The 16,793-nt window shown below is 48.1% G+C and overlaps 7 protein-coding genes across 7 annotated transcripts; 5 read left to right on the forward strand and 2 right to left on the reverse strand.

The window, feature by feature from the left end:
* Nucleotides 1-1,324: 1,324 nt before the first annotated feature.
* Nucleotides 1,325-3,051, forward strand: FVEG_09829 (hypothetical protein; the record flags this gene model as incomplete). The annotated part of the gene is made up of 3 exons (XM_018898907.1): nucleotides 1,325-1,626; nucleotides 1,675-2,261; nucleotides 2,309-3,051. The coding sequence occupies 3 exons, from the start codon at nucleotides 1,325-1,327 to the stop codon at nucleotides 3,049-3,051; spliced, it is 1,632 nt and encodes a 543-aa protein (XP_018756877.1).
* A 921-nt stretch (nucleotides 3,052-3,972) lies between these two features.
* On the forward strand, nucleotides 3,973-5,281 carry FVEG_09828 (hypothetical protein; the record flags this gene model as incomplete). The annotated part of the gene is made up of 3 exons (XM_018898906.1): nucleotides 3,973-4,170; nucleotides 4,225-4,363; nucleotides 4,812-5,281. The coding sequence occupies 3 exons, from the start codon at nucleotides 3,973-3,975 to the stop codon at nucleotides 5,279-5,281; spliced, it is 807 nt and encodes a 268-aa protein (XP_018756876.1).
* A 420-nt stretch (nucleotides 5,282-5,701) lies between these two features.
* On the forward strand, nucleotides 5,702-8,971 carry FVEG_16675 (hypothetical protein; the record flags this gene model as incomplete). The annotated part of the gene is made up of 1 exon (XM_018905918.1): nucleotides 5,702-8,971. One exon carries the CDS (start codon nucleotides 5,702-5,704, stop codon nucleotides 8,969-8,971), a length of 3,270 nt encoding a protein of 1,089 aa, XP_018756875.1.
* Nucleotides 8,972-9,021: 50 nt separating this feature from the next.
* FVEG_09827 (hypothetical protein) lies at nucleotides 9,022-10,474 on the reverse strand (the record flags this gene model as incomplete). Its single annotated transcript, XM_018898905.1, has 2 exons — nucleotides 9,022-10,255; nucleotides 10,302-10,474. The coding sequence occupies 2 exons, from the start codon at nucleotides 10,472-10,474 to the stop codon at nucleotides 9,022-9,024; spliced, it is 1,407 nt and encodes a 468-aa protein (XP_018756874.1).
* Nucleotides 10,475-12,654: 2,180 nt separating this feature from the next.
* On the forward strand, nucleotides 12,655-13,626 carry FVEG_09826 (oxidoreductase; the record flags this gene model as incomplete). Its single annotated transcript, XM_018898904.1, has 1 exon — nucleotides 12,655-13,626. The coding sequence occupies one exon, from the start codon at nucleotides 12,655-12,657 to the stop codon at nucleotides 13,624-13,626; it is 972 nt and encodes a 323-aa protein (XP_018756873.1).
* Nucleotides 13,627-14,138: 512 nt separating this feature from the next.
* FVEG_09825 (proline racemase) lies at nucleotides 14,139-15,149 on the forward strand (the record flags this gene model as incomplete). The annotated part of the gene is made up of 1 exon (XM_018898903.1): nucleotides 14,139-15,149. The coding sequence occupies one exon, from the start codon at nucleotides 14,139-14,141 to the stop codon at nucleotides 15,147-15,149; it is 1,011 nt and encodes a 336-aa protein (XP_018756872.1).
* Nucleotides 15,150-15,403: 254 nt separating this feature from the next.
* Nucleotides 15,404-16,636, reverse strand: FVEG_09824 (D-amino-acid oxidase; the record flags this gene model as incomplete). Its single annotated transcript, XM_018898902.1, has 4 exons — nucleotides 15,404-16,233; nucleotides 16,282-16,379; nucleotides 16,430-16,564; nucleotides 16,611-16,636. The coding sequence occupies 4 exons, from the start codon at nucleotides 16,634-16,636 to the stop codon at nucleotides 15,404-15,406; spliced, it is 1,089 nt and encodes a 362-aa protein (XP_018756871.1).
* Between the last annotated feature and the right edge of the window lie 157 nt (nucleotides 16,637-16,793).

Raw genomic sequence — 16,793 nt, forward strand, 5'->3', positions numbered from 1 at the left:
TACAAGAGTGTGGGGGGTTTGGGATACTGGGATTGAAGGCTCAAGAACAATTGGCAAAGCCAAGATTGCGTTGACAGCTCAATGGCTTTGCTGATAAACGCTGGTGATATGATGATACTCGGCTCCCAGCGGTTCGGACCAGTCCACTAAATGCACATGACCGTCAAGCTCTTCCAAAAGCACAAGACAATAACCAGGATGTAAGAGGAGGCTGAAGAATAACGAAAAACATCAGGTTCAATTTAGCCAGAATCACAACAATGCCATTCTCGCATCTCCCAATTCATCCCATCACAAGATCAACGCTAGGGGAGGAAAGAAAACTCAGTACCTTAACCCTAAATGATAAAAATACTTAGGTAAATTTAGCCTAAATTTAGTACTCTATTTACTAAGTTTATTTCGACACCATACATCAAGGTTCGGTGTTTCTTGCTCCCTGAGGCAACGGTATCACCAACCCTCGCCTGTCAAAACACCCCCAAACATGTGACTCCCCCAAACTCTTGGGTCTCATTGCAGCGCTTATCGCCTCTGTATTCGGACCTATTGCCCACAGTGGAGATCCGGGGGAAGACCACACCATTTTTCTTTTCTTTTCTCGGATCCGAAATGATCAGCACCGGTTTTAAGCAATTTACGCGTTTAAGATCCATGCTCTACGGGATATTTTCTTGATCCCAAGTGACATGATCGACAATGACACCACACGGCAGCACATTACCGAATAGAGAGTGAGAAAAGAACGGCCAAATGCTCGGTGGTAAAGATGTAACGTCACGGATGAGAGGTCCACTGAAAGTGGTGATCTTTGGGGATGATGGTTTTTCGTATGGAGATGGAGAATATGGGGATAGAGTTTGCTTTGACTTTTTTATTCATCATATCTCAATGTAATGACCTTCAGCACTGAAGCTGTAGCAAGTTAAAGAGCCTTGATTGAAATCATCATCAATAGGCCATTAAGTGATAGCATAATAATTGACTGACATCCGAAAGCTCGAAGGATTCAACAGTACGTCATATCACAAACAATTCCATGCTCTACCCACCTCCATCAACCCCAGAACATCATCCCCGTGCCCAGTGGAGAAGCTCCCAACAGCAAGGATCTCCAGCATCAGGAGCTCAGTGTATGTAACCGTAGGAGAAAGTGAATCCTTCTGCGTCCACATTAACGGGACACATTATCCCGAGGCCATCGTGTAACCAGCATAACAGCTATAAAACCCATCCCCCGCTCTAGTTGCACCGTTCGTCTTATAGCTCAATCACTTGTAAGCTGGTTCGACTACAGCTCAATCGCTACTGGTTCAACTACAACATGCCTATTGGCAATATCTACGTGATCGCCGGTGTCTCCGTCGTAGGCGGTGCACTCTTCGGCTTTGACATTTCTTCTATCTCTGCTCAATTGGGCGAGAATTCTTATAAATGTTATTTTAACCAGGGTCCCAAGGGACCGCCATTTGATGATGATGAGGATTGCAGTGGACCTACCTCGCTGAACCAGGGTGGTATAACGGCGAGTATGGCTGCTGGTTCGTGGCTTGGTGCTTTGGTATCAGGCATTCTCAGTGATCGTCTTGGACGGAAGTATTCCATCATGGTTGGCTGTATCATCTGGTAAGCCACGTCCTGTCTGGTATCAAGGTTACATACTAACAGTGACAGGATAATCGGGTCTATCATCTCCTGCGCCTCTCAAAACATCGGCATGCTCGTCGTCGGCCGTATAATAAACGGCTTCGCAGTCGGAATCGAATCCGCCCAAGTCCCCGTCTACATCGCCGAGATCTCCCCCCCTTCCAAGCGCGGCCGCTTCATCGGCATGCAGCAATGGGCCATAACATGGGGCATCCTGATAATGTACTACATCTCCTACGGGTGCGCCATGATCGGCGGCCGTCACTCCTCTGACTACTCCACCGCTGCGTTCCGTGTACCGTGGGGTCTTCAGATGGTGCCGGGCGTGTTCCTCTTCTTCATGATGATGTTGCTGCCCGAGTCGCCGCGGTGGCTGGCGAGGAAGGACAGGTGGGATGAGTGTCATGGCGTACTTACGCTTGTGCATGGGCATGGGGATCCTGACCATCCGTTTGTGGCGCTGGAGTTGCAGGATATTAAGGATATGTGTGCTTTTGAGGCGTCGATTGCTGATGTTACGTACCTTGATCTGTTCAAGCCCAACATGATCAACAGGACTGTCATTGGAATCTTTACGCAGATTTGGTCTCAGCTCACTGGCATGAACGTTATGAGTAAGTTACATCCTCCTCCTGTTGCAGGCTGATGCTAACAGCTTTAGTGTACTACATCTCTTACGTCTTCTCAATGGCAGGCTACAAGGGCAACGCCAACCTTCTCGCTTCGTCTATCCAGTACATCATCAACGTCTTGATGACCATCCCCGCCCTTCTGTGGATGGACAAATGGGGACGTCGTCCAACGTTCCTCATCGGCGCTACTCTCATGTGCACTTGGATGTTCGCCAACGCTGGAATCTTGGCTGCCCACGGCACTGAGATCCCCAAGGATGAACGTGACTCTCCCCAAGTCTCAATGAGTGTTGGTGGAAGTGCTGCAAAGGGTCTCATCGCCTGCACATATCTCTTCGTCGCTTCTTACGCACCAACCTGGGGCCCAGCCTCATGGACATACCCCCCCGAACTCTTCCCTCTTCGTCTTCGAGGAAAGGGTGTCGCGTTCGCTACATCATCCAACTGGGCCTTCAACACTGCCCTTGGACTCTTCACACCTGTTGCTTTTGAGAACATCACCTGGAAGAGCTACATCATCTTTGGTGTCTTCAATGTTGCAATGTTCATCCACGTCTTCTTCATGTTCCCCGAGACAGCTGGAAAGACTCTTGAGGAGACCGCGGACATGTTTGAGGATCCTAATGGTATCAAGTACATCGGCACTCCAGCTTGGAAGACTCACGTCGCTACTCATCTTACCACCAAGGCGGAGAAGGGTGATGTTGAGGCCAAGCTTGGTGCTGCACATGAGGAGGATGCTCGGCATTCAGTTGCTGCAACCGAGAAGTAAAACTTGCATGAGCATTGAGATATAATGATGATGGTCAATTGCACGCGATGATAGGAGTGAGTAAGTTTGAAGAAATGGTAACAAACTGTGAAAACTTAGGGGCCTTTTAGTATTTAAACATTACACATTAAGTTGAAACTGCCCAACATGCCGTATATTACTTTAATATCTTAAAACTTGAGGAACTTGCCTTTTGGCCTGATTTTCCATAGTTCATCCATTGGTTAGTGAGGGACGCTGCCAAGCTATCGTAACGGTTATGGCCGACAGCGAGCCCCCTTCAGTCTGGCAGGGGGTTGAAAACTCTCGAGTCGAGACCTGGCAAAGGAAAAAAAAAAAAAAAAAGAGTTTCCCCTAACTATACTACGGAGTAAATCGACGAACCCCTGTCTTTGCAAGGGTTGAGTTGGGGAAGACGGGATTCCGCGTCACATTAGAAAACAGCCGTCCAACATGAACCCTCTCACACTCTTTATGGCATCTATCACTGCCCAGGGTTCAGCTTGCGGGTAACATAATCCGGAGAAAGAAACTTTCCGAAGGATTATTCCCGGAGGATCAGTGAGATATGCAGCTTGAGCTGATTTGGGCAGGTAAGTAATGCATTGAAGCTCCGATATTACCTTAGTTGTCAAGTAGGTATTACTCATCACGGAAGAGATCACTGAGGAGCCTATTGGGGTTCAGTATCTCAACACCAACTCGCCCTCAGGTCATATGTTTCTCACGCTAAACACGAGCGAAGGATTCACATGTTATAGCTGAAGCAGTCAGGATCAGAGCTCATTTAACCGAGTGGTAGGATCAAAGCATGGCCCCTCTTTGAACTCTAACATAAAGGCATATATACCCCGCCAAGTCCGGCAGTAAGTCACGTTATTGCAACAAAGATACCATACTCAGCCAGTGACACAGCACAAAATGACCAAAGTAGCCACAGTTCTAATGACCCTCCTGGGTACTGCATTCGCTCAGATCGACAGAACCTGTATCGACATCGCCTTCAACTCCGAAACAAACACACTATCGGGCAAATGCCAGCCTCGCGATAACTCAGGCTACATCCCCTCCGAGCTGGACCTCAACGACTGTTTCGGCTACGACGGCACTACCATTACAGTAAGTCGTGCTCGTGAAAGTGTTTCAGTTCATAAAAGCTGAGCAGTTTGCTAGCCAACTTATCATGGAAACTTCGCTGAAAGCTGTCACGGGTGTGAGATGTTCGTAGCGCCTGATCCGTGGTATGGCGGTGCGGAGTACTGGATCAGATGTACTTGTGAGGGGCAGAGTGAAAAGGTCGCTGTCCCTCTTGGTAAGTTGATACTCCGCATAGCTTTGGTATGAATATAGCTGATTGAGATGAATAGAAGCGGCTGTGGCACATGAGTACGTGTCTAACAAGGATGGCCACTTGCTTTGTTGATGGAGAGGTTGTGCGGGAGTCTCGTATATGCTCTATACTCACTTTTCGAGACTCATCAAGGAAAGGTCTCAATGGAGTGTTCTATGGATGACGGCGGCCTATAGGGTTAAGCTTTAGGCTGCGAATACAGATAATGAATGACAACACGATATTTTTTACCCCGATATAAGCTTTTACTATAAGCTTTCACAATAACCAATAAATCTTATAACAAGCCCTAGGGCATTGCAAAGGGAAGAGACCAAGAGGGTATAAGAAGGGATACAACCTCGAGTTTGCATCTCTGCAATGGAGTGTTCGGTCAACGCTTTTGTTCATTGATTGCTTGTTCACAAAGCCCCTGATACTGTGATCCGACCTTTCACGATTGACTGGGATGTGTATACGGTCGACAATTGGACCTCAGGAGAGGGAGATATTGACACCTGGGGTGATGCCCATCGATATCACCGCTTCATCATTGATCGTGAGTGGAACCCGTATGAAATGTACCATAACTATCAGTTGCAAAACGACCACATCAGACCGATGCTCGACCGTCCCTGGGGAAGCAAGGGGGTTGCGAGGGGAGATGATGGGTGTTGGACGGATCGTGAGTGGACACGCGTGGTTCGCCGCGAAGATCGCATACCGCCTTGTGAGGTAAAGGGGGAAGACGAGGATGGGGATCATCCCTTGTTGATTTGCGACGACTGGAGGTTACCAGAATGGATCCATGGCCAGAGCTATCAGGAGATTGAAAAGGCTATCGGCGAGCGCTGGACCGATCTTTATGTCACAAGGGTCATTACCCCTAGATTCCCTTAGACGGGGCAGGAAGTTAGAAGGGAAACACTGCTTCAGAAGTATAGGTCTTTCTGTGAGGCAATGAGCTGTTTAGGCAGACAAGTTTTTGATTTGTGTAACAGAATTGTCTCTTTTATCAATCAAGACATACCTGATATAATGGCGATGAAGGCATTGTCGCAATGTATTTACACTTTGATTGTAATTTCCTTTTTGTGTAGACACTACTGTAGGCTGTGTCTGTCGATTGATAGGCTCCTGTCTGATCACAGACATGGTGGCTTGCCAAGCCCCAATGCAGCTCTGACGTGGCATAAAGCCTCACTGGGCATCTTAAGTCTGACATTCAATGAATGATGCGCTCCATGAAATTTTACTTCCTTTCCAATCTCCAATTCCTTCCAGCTCTTTCAATTTCAGTCTATTGATGTTTCTAGTTGCATGAACTGTCTTCGCCCGCCGGTCATGGATAAGTCAAACTCGAACAATTGCTATATCGCAATCGTGGCACCATCGCCAGAGGACTACGAGACGGCCAGAGCCTTATTGGGCGAACCAGAGCCAGAATATCATTTGGAAAACTCGGGTGCTGCATGCTCACTTGGAAAGGTTGGCCCTCATGATGTAGTCCTGGTCGGAAAAGCCAAGGACATGACCAATGTCTCTGTCTTTGTCAAAAACACTGTCGACGATTTACTTGAAGCTTTCCCTTCCATTCGAGCTGGCTTTCTGATTGGAGTCGATGCTACAGCACCCGAAGGGAGCCTTGCCAAACCAGGCGATATCGTCGTGGCGTTTCCACAAGGTTGTCAACCTGGACAAGTTCAGTTCGACGTGAGTGAGACAATTGCTTCGAATCGCATCTCAACGACTTTTGAAATGAGCCACCCGTCCTCATATATCAAATCTGTCATCAACACCATCCAATCTCCGGAGGGTCGCCAGAGCTGGGACCAATATCTGCAACATCAATCATCCCGAGCAGAGCTTGCCTGCGCCAATGATCAGCAGCCGGCGGAAAGAAATACCGATAAAGCCAACAAAATTTTGAAGGGCAAAGTAGCATCATCTACTCATCTCCTATCTGATCGTGATTTGACCAACAGAGTCGGATGCGATAGTAAGATCATATGTTTCGAACGGGCCGGTGCCAGTATCAAGTCAAGATTTCCAATATTGACTGTCTGCGGTATACTTAGCTCTACAGATCCCTATGCTCTAAAGCTGAATGACTCTGCGCTACGTCAAATCAAAATGGCCACAGTCAATTATGCTATGTTTGTCCCTAATCAGATCAATACCACCCAACTGGAACACGAGCATGCCTTTATAGATCGATTTCAATACGAAGCATTTGATTTGGAGACTGCTGGATTTCGATTGGTACTCCTTGAAAAGGGCGTTCAATCTCAATTGCGATGCCAACTTTGGCAAGCGTATCTAGACGATATCATCCCTTATGAATCACTGTCTTATACCTGGGGAAGTCAGAGTACTCTTCATGAGATCATAGTAGACAAAAAGATTTTGTCAATCACTGAAAGCTTGCACGAAGCTCTCTGGCACTTGAGGAAACCTGACGAGGACCGGATGCTCTGGGTAGATGCTCTCTGCATCGACCAGACAAATATCAAGGAGCGCGGTCATCAAGTCGACCATATGAGAGAGATTTATGGAAAAGCTGACAAAGTGGTCGCCTGGCTTGGCTATCTGAGTGGCAATGCCACAAAGCTGAAATCTGCTGTCACCATCCTCGAAGCGAAACTTGCGGAAATGCCAGGCATTCCTCGAAAATGGCCACGCGAAGATCCCCGATGGAGGTCCCTGTGGGAACAAGTTGAAGCGAGCCTCGTACCATCTTGCCGCAAAGAGTTGGTGGATGGTCTCCAAAGCTTCATGGGGAAATCCTGGTTTTCAAGAGTCTGGATCCTGCAGGAAGTGGCAAATGCGAAAAGAGCCGTCGTGTCATGTAACCTGGGCGAAATTCCGAGCTGGATTTTCGCCTTGCTTCCAAGGGTTATGGATGTCAAGGTCAGTCAACAGTGTCAAGCTGTTCTGGATATCATGCCCCATCCAGTGACAACCCCGACTTCACGGGATCAAAATCGAAACCTTTGCGGCTTGCTGTACAAATTCAGAGGATGTCAGGCCACAGACCCAAGAGACAGAGTTTATGCATTACTTGGAATGGCGGTCGACATGCAAGAAAGTGGAATCCGATCTGATTACGCAAAGGACGAGCAAATGTTGATGCAGGAATTGTATGCTTACATTTTTGGCAAGAAGTGGCCGGCTGTTAAAACCCCAGCATCCAGTATCCAAGAATTTCAACAAAAACTCCCATATGTTTCCAGGGACCAACTCCGGAAGAAGCTTAAAGGCACGCGAAGAACAGATCTGCTAGAACAGTGTCTACTCCGACAGGGCTTGGTAGCCAACATCGGTCAAGAACATCTCTTCAATGTCATGCGACATGGAACTTATTTCACAAATCTAGTTCTAGACAAGAGTGAAACTCCATTCCGGGTCTCTTCAGATGTAGGGTTGCAGTGCCTCCAGAGATTCCCTGATGTATTTGAGATCCTGCTACAGAGGTCTGACTTTGTGATTCGCCAAATGCCGGATTTGGTCGCTCGAGCTATGGACTACCGGCCACAAATCCTGGAACGACTCATTAGATCTTCTTCTAAACCAGAAAAGTTGAGGGTTAAAGCTATTTTACGTGCGATTCAAAGAGGATTGCCGACTTGCCGAGCATTTTTCGACAATTGCGAATCTCCTGTCAAAATATCACAAGAGATGGTGAAGAAGGCAATGTTTTGTCTTCGAGATGTCCTGCAATTTATTCTGAAGGAAGCTCAACATCCAATCGATATATTTGAAAATCTCTCCCTAGAAGCAACTGCCAAAGGGTGCCACATCCTCGATGAATGCGGAAATCCAGTAATGATAACAAAGCAACTCATTAGTGATGGCATTGTGGCTGGGTCAGATCTTCTTCAGTTATATTTAGTCGCTATGGAAACCCCGGTCGAGCTGGACGAAGATCTTTTTATCAAAGCAATTGACCACGGCTTGGACACACTTGAGTGCATACTCAGAAGCTGTACAAAGCCTTTCAATATAACGAAAAGAGTATACGTACAGGCTGTTAAAGCAGGGATCGAAACACTGTCATGTCTCTTCCCAGGGTCGCCATTTGAGTTTGAGATCACAGAAGCTCGTGTAATCTCCGCCATTGAAATCCTGAATGGAAATGTAGAGAGCTCACTCATCCGGACGTCGCTTGTCGAGAGTTTACTCAACCAACGGGGGTCATTCGTCGGGAAAATGGACGTCAGCGGGTTAGCCAGGCGCCGAATCAAAGAGCAAAGGAAGCGTCATGAGTTTGTTGCAAAGACCATTCTTCAGCAATGGAAGGAAAAGCTACAAGTCACAGACAAAATAAGACTCATCGCCGAGACTGGTAAGGCCCGTCACATGATAAAGAAACAAAAAGCAGAGAAGGACGTTCCAGAAGTTATGGCGATAAAAGCAATCGAAGATGGCCCTGAAGCTTTTGCTGCGCTGTTCAACAAACGAGGTATGAATTTCAGAGTCACTAAGCGAATTCGTGAGGCAGCTAGCGGGCATATGTATGCTTTTGAAACACTGAGAGCAAAACGCCAAAGTGAAGTATTCCCGGACTCTAATCTCAAGTTTGTATGGTAGTTGAAAGCTTGAGTAGAAGTGGCGAAATTTTTCAACGAGAATTAAACTCTTTATCTCCCTCCCCAGCCAGATAAGTCTTTATGGCAGGCATTCCATCCGCCAAAGTAAGGCGATGTAGCCTCGCCACCCACCTCAGACCCAGCAGATCTCGCGAGGTACTCCAAGACCATATTCCCCCAAAGCCAGCTGGCCGGTCCCTTCCCAGGATGCAGGCCGTCTTGATATAGGCTGCCAAGAAGATGAATCAACCTGGCCCACTCAAACATCTCATGACCGGCCTGTTCCGCCACAGCCCTGCCCAAACGATCCATTTCCATCATTATAGCATCGCCCATACCACTCTCCCTATGAACCGTCAACGCCCTAAACATAATCGGAACATCATCCCCAAACTCATCATTAAGACGCTTCGCAATCTTCTTTATACGCGCAGTCACAAAACGGACCTCCTCCCAAGCCATCTGCCTATTTTTCAAGGTCATCGGCTTATCACCCTCATCATGCATCGCCGCGCCACCCTCCCAGAAAGCCCGCTGATCCCAAAGTCCGTTCTGCCAGAGGATTAGATCGGGGCGACCGGAGGGGCCTTGGATGGGTGCTTCGTGGGGCTTCCAGAAGATGTTCCAGCGTTCTTCCCAGGCGACGTTCTTGAGGTTTTCGATCCACCACCAGTCTGGGCGGTAGGTGAAGGAGCCGACGGAGTGGAGGTACACGAGGGTGAAGTTGAAGGCGGGGACTTCGCAGATGCCTTTTGCTTGGCGGCCTGATTTGTCTTGGATAGGGAGATACATCTTGCTGTTGAACTCTTCGCAGAAGAATTGTGTCATGTAGCGATCGACGGAATCTCCGAACATGACAACGCGGCGACCCCATAGCCAGCCGAGGCCATTGTCGTCTTTCATGTTGACAAAGTCATTGACTGTTGTGTTCCTCGTCGGTGGGACAGTAGCTTCTGCTGCTTTGCGACGGCGTCGACTCTCAACGACAGCCATGCGCATCCATTGTTGTGGATTACCGGGGGCATTGAGATACTCTGGCTCAACAGCAGTATCATTGAAGACAATCTCGTGCTTCGGTGGGTAAGCGGCATACTCGGGTGGTTCCGAATTAAGGTAATCCTCAGTGAAAGGAATCCATTGTGTATCTCTATACGCTTTCGGCTCTTTGGGTATATAAAGGTATCCCGGTCGACGATACGGGTCTTCACAATTACGTATAGGTTCTAGCGTAGGTTCAGGAGTAACTGTTGCTACCGGTGTAGGTGTCGGTGTAAAAGAATGAATACTTCTATACAGTCAGCCAAGATCAACAGGGCAAATGTAACACTCACGTCGTTTGCGACGAGTCACAGTACTGTTGTGCCTTTCGATGCGCAAACTCAACAGGTGATCGTACAGTATCAGAATAAAAAGTGAAAAGAACGACTAAGAAGAAAATACCCAGTGCGGTGACGATCCCGACTCTCAGCGCAGGGCGCGACGGTAAACTTGCCGCGACAGCCATGATCGCGTGAGGAAGGGGAAGAAGAAGAACAAGAGAACATCACAGTCAAAGTCTGGGAAGATATACTGTCACCTTTAAGGAAAACTGGATAAAGTGGCCCGCGGAAACTCCTGAATATCCATGTCCCGTCATCTCAAAGGATTCGCGGACCGGGCTGTGCTTACGACCTGTTGGTTGAACAGATATTCATGGAAGCACCCACCATATTTCAGCTTAAGTGTTCCTAGGCTTGGCGAGACCCCTAGTTTCTTAGATGCCGGTGTCAGAAGTTGCAAGTCCCGGGACCCCCTACAGGGACGAATATCCTCCGATAAAGTTTATTGCTTTTGAACCAAGTGGAACACAGTATCTATGATTTAGGTGCGAGCTAGAAAAGATGATCTTCAGGACAGCTTCAAGTTTGAGGGAAATATCTCCTGATTGCATTGTGGGAATGAAAAGGTTACTGCTGATGAAGTGATATGTGGAGACGATATGAAAGATGCAACCGTTTGCAGCATGGATAGGGGTGCAGATCATCAGGAGATTCGTCATGTTAGAGGTCCATAAAAAGACTTTTCAAGCTTTTGCCAACGTCTTTGGACAGGGGTGGCCTAGAGATGCTTGGGATGAGGGGACTTTGGATTGGTCCTTGGGTATGATGTGATGTTGGTTGTAGGTTGTCATTCGTAGAGAGCGCTGAGCTTCACACCATCACTTGCTGACAACTCGGAAATGTTTGCTTAAATGGTACCTGTCAGCATTAGCCGAAATGCAGGTTCATGAGCACAATCACAATCACAGTCTGACATCTCGCTCGGTTCGAAGGATGCATCCTTTTTGGGACACTCGTCACATCGTTCTGCCATCCATTCCATGATATGACTTTCAGTGCAAATGCATAACTCTATCAATTTCATAACTACGGTATAAGGCGGTATATATAAGTTCAAAATGTCCAAGTTTCACAAGGTGTTTCATCTAAAACTGGGCCGGGAATAGCAATCTGTCTCTCACATCAGATAAGGATGGCGCGTAAGCTTTTTCCTTACCTTAATCTTAAAAAGGTGGAATACTGGAGAACTGTTAAAACTGACGACCCACCATTATAGAAATGCTTCCAAGCACAAGCGATTACTGAGGGAACGGCATATCACGAATGTTGCGATTGGCTTTTCGGACAGTTTCACATGTTCTGCCGATTTATTGATTGCGTCAGTGAAGTCACAGCTTGAGGCCGTTGGAAATGGCAGATGCGCGAGTCAGTTGACCTCGCTTATCGGGACGCCTTGACAAAGGGCCAACGGTGCCAAGTCTGGGCTTGCCGTTTAAAACGGTTGCTTGCTACTCAACGTGGGATAAAAAACGCGAACTTGGAGAGCTTAACGACCATTCAAAGATTGCTTCATCTCCACAAAGCGCTGGTGCCAGAGCTGTGACAAGGTCGAGAGTTTAGGAAGGCTTCAGTTCCAGCACAAAGGCAAAGAACGTATATTAGCACCAAGTAAGGGCGGTGGGCTCTTTGTCCAATGCAGAAACAATTATCTGTATGCTGCGTAAGAAAGTTTAGACTCTGGTGATACAGAGGTCAACACGGCTTCGAATGCGTTGAGGGGGGGTTTCGTGCCTTTTTATAGCCGCATCCGCATCTTCCAAATCTTACCTCAAAAGCCGAAGCCACAGGGTAAGCAGCCTCCAAAAGCAATCATAGAACTATCCGCGTATAAGAACCAGCCAAGCCTCAGCTCCGAAAGCCACCGTCGCTTAGCACCACCGCCCTAACACTGAAACGCGGCAACACCCAAATACAGAAGCTCTCCCTGTTTCAAAACGGACATTACAAGGCCCAGCGTTTCCAATGTTTCCAAGCGCCATTCAATCGACCAATTGCATTCAACTCCTTGTTACAGGTGTGAATTCTTCCGCTAATGATATTCCGAGTCTTTTCATCTCTGTTAAGCATAAGTTACATCTCAACGAAACATTGGCGGGGGTACGCGGGATGTTTCTTTTTAAAAATGCTAGATGATATCTTGGCGTTGGCAGGTTTGCTATTAAAGTGAGGAGTTCGTCATGATCTGTGCATCTGTTCTTTAGTTCAAACTACACTCGTTCATTTTTTCGTTCGCTAGACATTGACTGTCACTACATTTCACTCGTATTTATCTTATTCAATTCTTTTATAATCTGCTAGACGCAAGATGTCTTCCTCCATTCTTTTCGCTGCCGGTCTTCTTGTCGGCGCCGCTCAGGCTTACACCCAGGTCAATGTTGCATCTCCCTTTATGCTCAAGAACATCGATCCCATTGTCTTTCCCGGAGAGTATAGCAAGTCTCATCTCCACTCGTTCTTCGGCTCCGATGCCGTCACCATCAACACCAAGACGAGCGCGGAACTGCAAAAGGGCTGCACCAACGCCGAGAACCCCAACGATCTCTCCGTCTACTGGATTCCTACGCCGCTCTACACCGCTGATGGAACGAACTACGAACCTATCCCTGTTATGCGCTTCAGCGCGTACTACAACCTCGGCGAAACACCCGCTGAGGTACCCATTCCTCAGAACTTGAAGATGGTCGCGGGCGATGCCAATGCCCAGACTCAAGCTGATATGCCAGCCGACGCCAAAGCAGAGTGGACTTGCGAAAGCGAGCCCATCCCCCTCGGCGCAAATGGCTTCCCAACCTCAACCTGCGCAACGCACCTCCAACAACTCCTCTATTTCCCGCAGTGCGTCAACGAGCAAACCCTCGAAACAGCCTACAAGTCGCGCGACTACGGCACCGCAAACTGGTGTCCCGAGGGCAGCAAGTCGATGCCCCAGCTGCGCTTCAGCATCCGCTACGATCTGCGCAAGGTGCTCCCCAACGGGTGGAGCGGCGAGGCGCCGTTCAAGCTTGCGTGCGGGAATGCGTTCTGCTCGCATGGTGATTTCATCAATGGCTGGACTGAGGAGGCGGCTAAGAACATGGTTGCTACTACTATGGAGAAGCAGAAGTTTAGTGCTGTTGAGGGAGCGCTTGGAGCGCCTGATGCGGGGCCGACTTGTGAGGCTAAAGATGCTGATCCGGAGAATGGCACTAGTGATTATAATGAGAGCGTGGCTGTTATGAACAAGCGGGATGTTTCGGCTTGGGGATGGAAGTCCAAGGCTCGTGTTGTTCGTGCTTAGATGGTGGTTCGTGAGTTGGGCTTATCAAGCTACTAGCTCTAGTCGAGTTTTATTGGCTGGGGCAACATATTTTTCATGGCTTGTATATAGTTACATGTGAATAAACCTGAGTCTTTCTTAATCAACGTTCCATCTCGTACAATGCTGGTTGTTCTCGAGCTGGGGTTGGGGTTGAAATAACCTTATGAAGTGGCGGTCCTGCAGCTAGTAATGTGAGTATGAGCTGCCATTGGGTATCATGGAACACCTGGTCTCTTATCTTACAGTTTAAGCCATTCGTATCAATCCATACAAGACTTCCCGTTTTGCGTGGCTGCTCGGGATCTCTAGCCGTGTTCAAGACGGGCGTTCTAAAATGGGTAGTTTTCCGCCCCTCGCCCAAATCAGTCGAACCCCTCCAAAAAGACGCCAATCAAGTAAAGACTATAGATAAAAGCACACCAATTGAACCCCCCTTTCAATCTCACTCAAAGATCAATACCTCAATCATAATTATTCACACATAATTCATCATGCGCTCAAAACGGGTCATCTCAATCGTCACATGCCACGCAGAAGGCGAAGTCGGCGATGTCATCATCGGCGGCGTCCTCGACGTGCCAGCCAAAACAATGCACGATAAGCTCACATATTACATGGCTGAGCGGGATGATCTTCGAAAACTACTCCTACAAGAACCTAGAGGACGCTTGGAGATGAGCGTTAATTTAATCGTCCCGCCGTGCCGACCTGATGCAGATGCTGGGTTTCTTATCATGGCGCCCGGAGATTGGGTCCCCATGTCTGGATCGAATTGTGTCTGTACGACGACTGTTCTTCTAGAGACGGGTATTGTGCCCATGGTTGAGCCTGTTAGTATTGTGAAGTTGGACACAGCTGCTGGATTGGTGATTGCGACGGCGGAGTGTGAGAATGGGAAGTGCAGATCAGTTTCTTTTGATAACGTCCCAGCGTTTGTGTATGCTCTTGATAAAGAGATAGACGTTCCTGGGCTGGGAACCGTGGTGGTGGATATCGCGTATGGAGGACAGTGGTACGTCCTCGTCAAAGCAGAAGCGCTGGGTCTTCGAGTGGAAACAGTCAATGCCGATCGTCTCATTGATTTCGGCAAGAGATTGAAACAAGCAGTATTGGCGAACTGCATGCCCACGCATCCAGAGAACCCAGCTATCTGCGGTATCAACAACGTCATCATCACAGAGCCTCTGGAGGACGGGCAAGAAGGCAAGACTGTCAAGCATACTGTTGTTGTCACGCCGGGAAGATTGGATAGGAGTCCTTGTGGAACGGGGAGTTCGTCGCGTCTTGCTATTCTGCATGCGAGGGGTCTTATTGAGGAGGGAGAGTCGGTCAAGTTTAGGAGTATTATTAACACGGAGTTTGTGGGGAAGATTAGAGGGACGACCAAGGTTGGGGAGCTGGATGCCGTGCTGCCGACTGTCAAGGGAAGGGCTTGGATCACGGGGGAGAAGAATGTGCATCTTGATCCGGAGGATCCTTTTCCCACTGGGTTTCTACTCTAGGTAGAGAATTATGACATACCACACTATTAATCTTGACGATGAGTTATATTTCTAATAGATTAGAGAGATAAAGGCGATGTCTTGTGCAATTTCGGCGTGAGAATCGACCAGTTTTATGATGTTTTTGGCTGTCTTTAATTCTGGTTCGAAATTGAAAGATATATGCTCACCAATGATGTTGAACGGAGAGGAAATTCATGAGAAAGGTGACGTATTATAAATAACATGATGAATAACAGTGTTCGGAGTTGACCTCACAGCTTCGCCCGAGTCTTATCGGTGACCTTCTCAACAAGCTCAACCACCCCCTCAGCACACCCATAAGACCCCATATAGCCCCATCCCGAATGCCCATAATTATGAATAACCCACGTCTCATCATCCAACCTCTCCTCCTCCAGCCTCAAACCCCCCTTTCTATAAGGTCTAAACCCAACACCATGCCGGATAACACTCAGCCCCGTAATCCCCTTTCCACCAGCAATGTCCGGGCAAAGGTCTACTATCCTCTGCATGATTCTATTCGCAGTATTCGGATCAGGCTGTGTATCCCAATTCCCAATCTGATACGTCCCACCAATGACCGTACCGCCACCAGCTGCTCGTTGCATAGCGTAAATCTCCTCACCGCTTTCGTCGAGGGCGCTCGAACACATGAAGAGCGGTAGAGTCTTGGGTGTCTCGTTGCGGACGAGGACGATTTGACCTCGTGCTGGTGCGACGGTTGCGTCTTGTACGCCTCCGAGCTTGAGAGATCCGAGACCAGTGGCGTTAACGATGATATTAGCCTTTTCACCCGTGTGGCTGAGATACTTGGCCTCGTTGATATGAGTGAGAATACCGCGCTTTACGATGACGCCGTATTTGAGGCATTGGCCGAGAAGCCAGGGGAGGTAGATGGCGGTGTTGATGCAGACTCCTTGATATTGAAAACCAGAGTCATAGCCTGTTGCGACTTCGGATGGGTGGTTGTTTCGGAAGTCGTTGAATATTTCTTTGAACCATGGGTTTTCGGCGTAGAAATGGGCTGAGAAGCCTGATTTGGCGGACTCTGTGTCTTTGTTCCGACGGAGGACATGCGTTGCTTACGATGTTAGCTGGTTCAGTCTCAGTAATTGTTACGAGGACTCACTCTGGAAATGAATACCAGCCTCAGGGGTCTCCTCGACAAGTTTCTTCAGAGCGATCCACGTTCGTCGCTCCCAGCGACTTGCATCTTTTGGCGATAAGCTTGAAAATATTAGTATACCAGCCTTGAGAGTGGTCAGTAGGTGACTCACGGAATGACATTGGCTCCAGCCCATGGCGAGGCATACTCGGCGTCATAGTCACCGGGCATATGTTTCCCAACGACAGTGACTTTGTTACCCTCTTTGGCCAGCAACAGCGCTGAAGTGAGGCCAATTACACCAGCACTAGAGATCGTTAGCTTAAGTTTCAGTTACTGATTGAATATCTCACCCGATAACGACAACGGTATTTGTCATGTTGGAAATTATGTAATTTTAAGTATCATTCGAGAAGACTATGAAGATTGTGATATTTGACCTGTAGCTTAGGCAGCGTGAATTTAAGTGATAGATAGTCATTTCGCTGCATTGTAACTCGTCATTTGTGATTGGTCACTTCGCGGACGCATGCCTA

Source organism: Fusarium verticillioides, chromosome 1, assembly GCF_000149555.1.
Source record: "Fusarium verticillioides 7600 chromosome 1, whole genome shotgun sequence".
Classification (NCBI taxonomy): domain Eukaryota; kingdom Fungi; phylum Ascomycota; class Sordariomycetes; order Hypocreales; family Nectriaceae; genus Fusarium; species Fusarium verticillioides.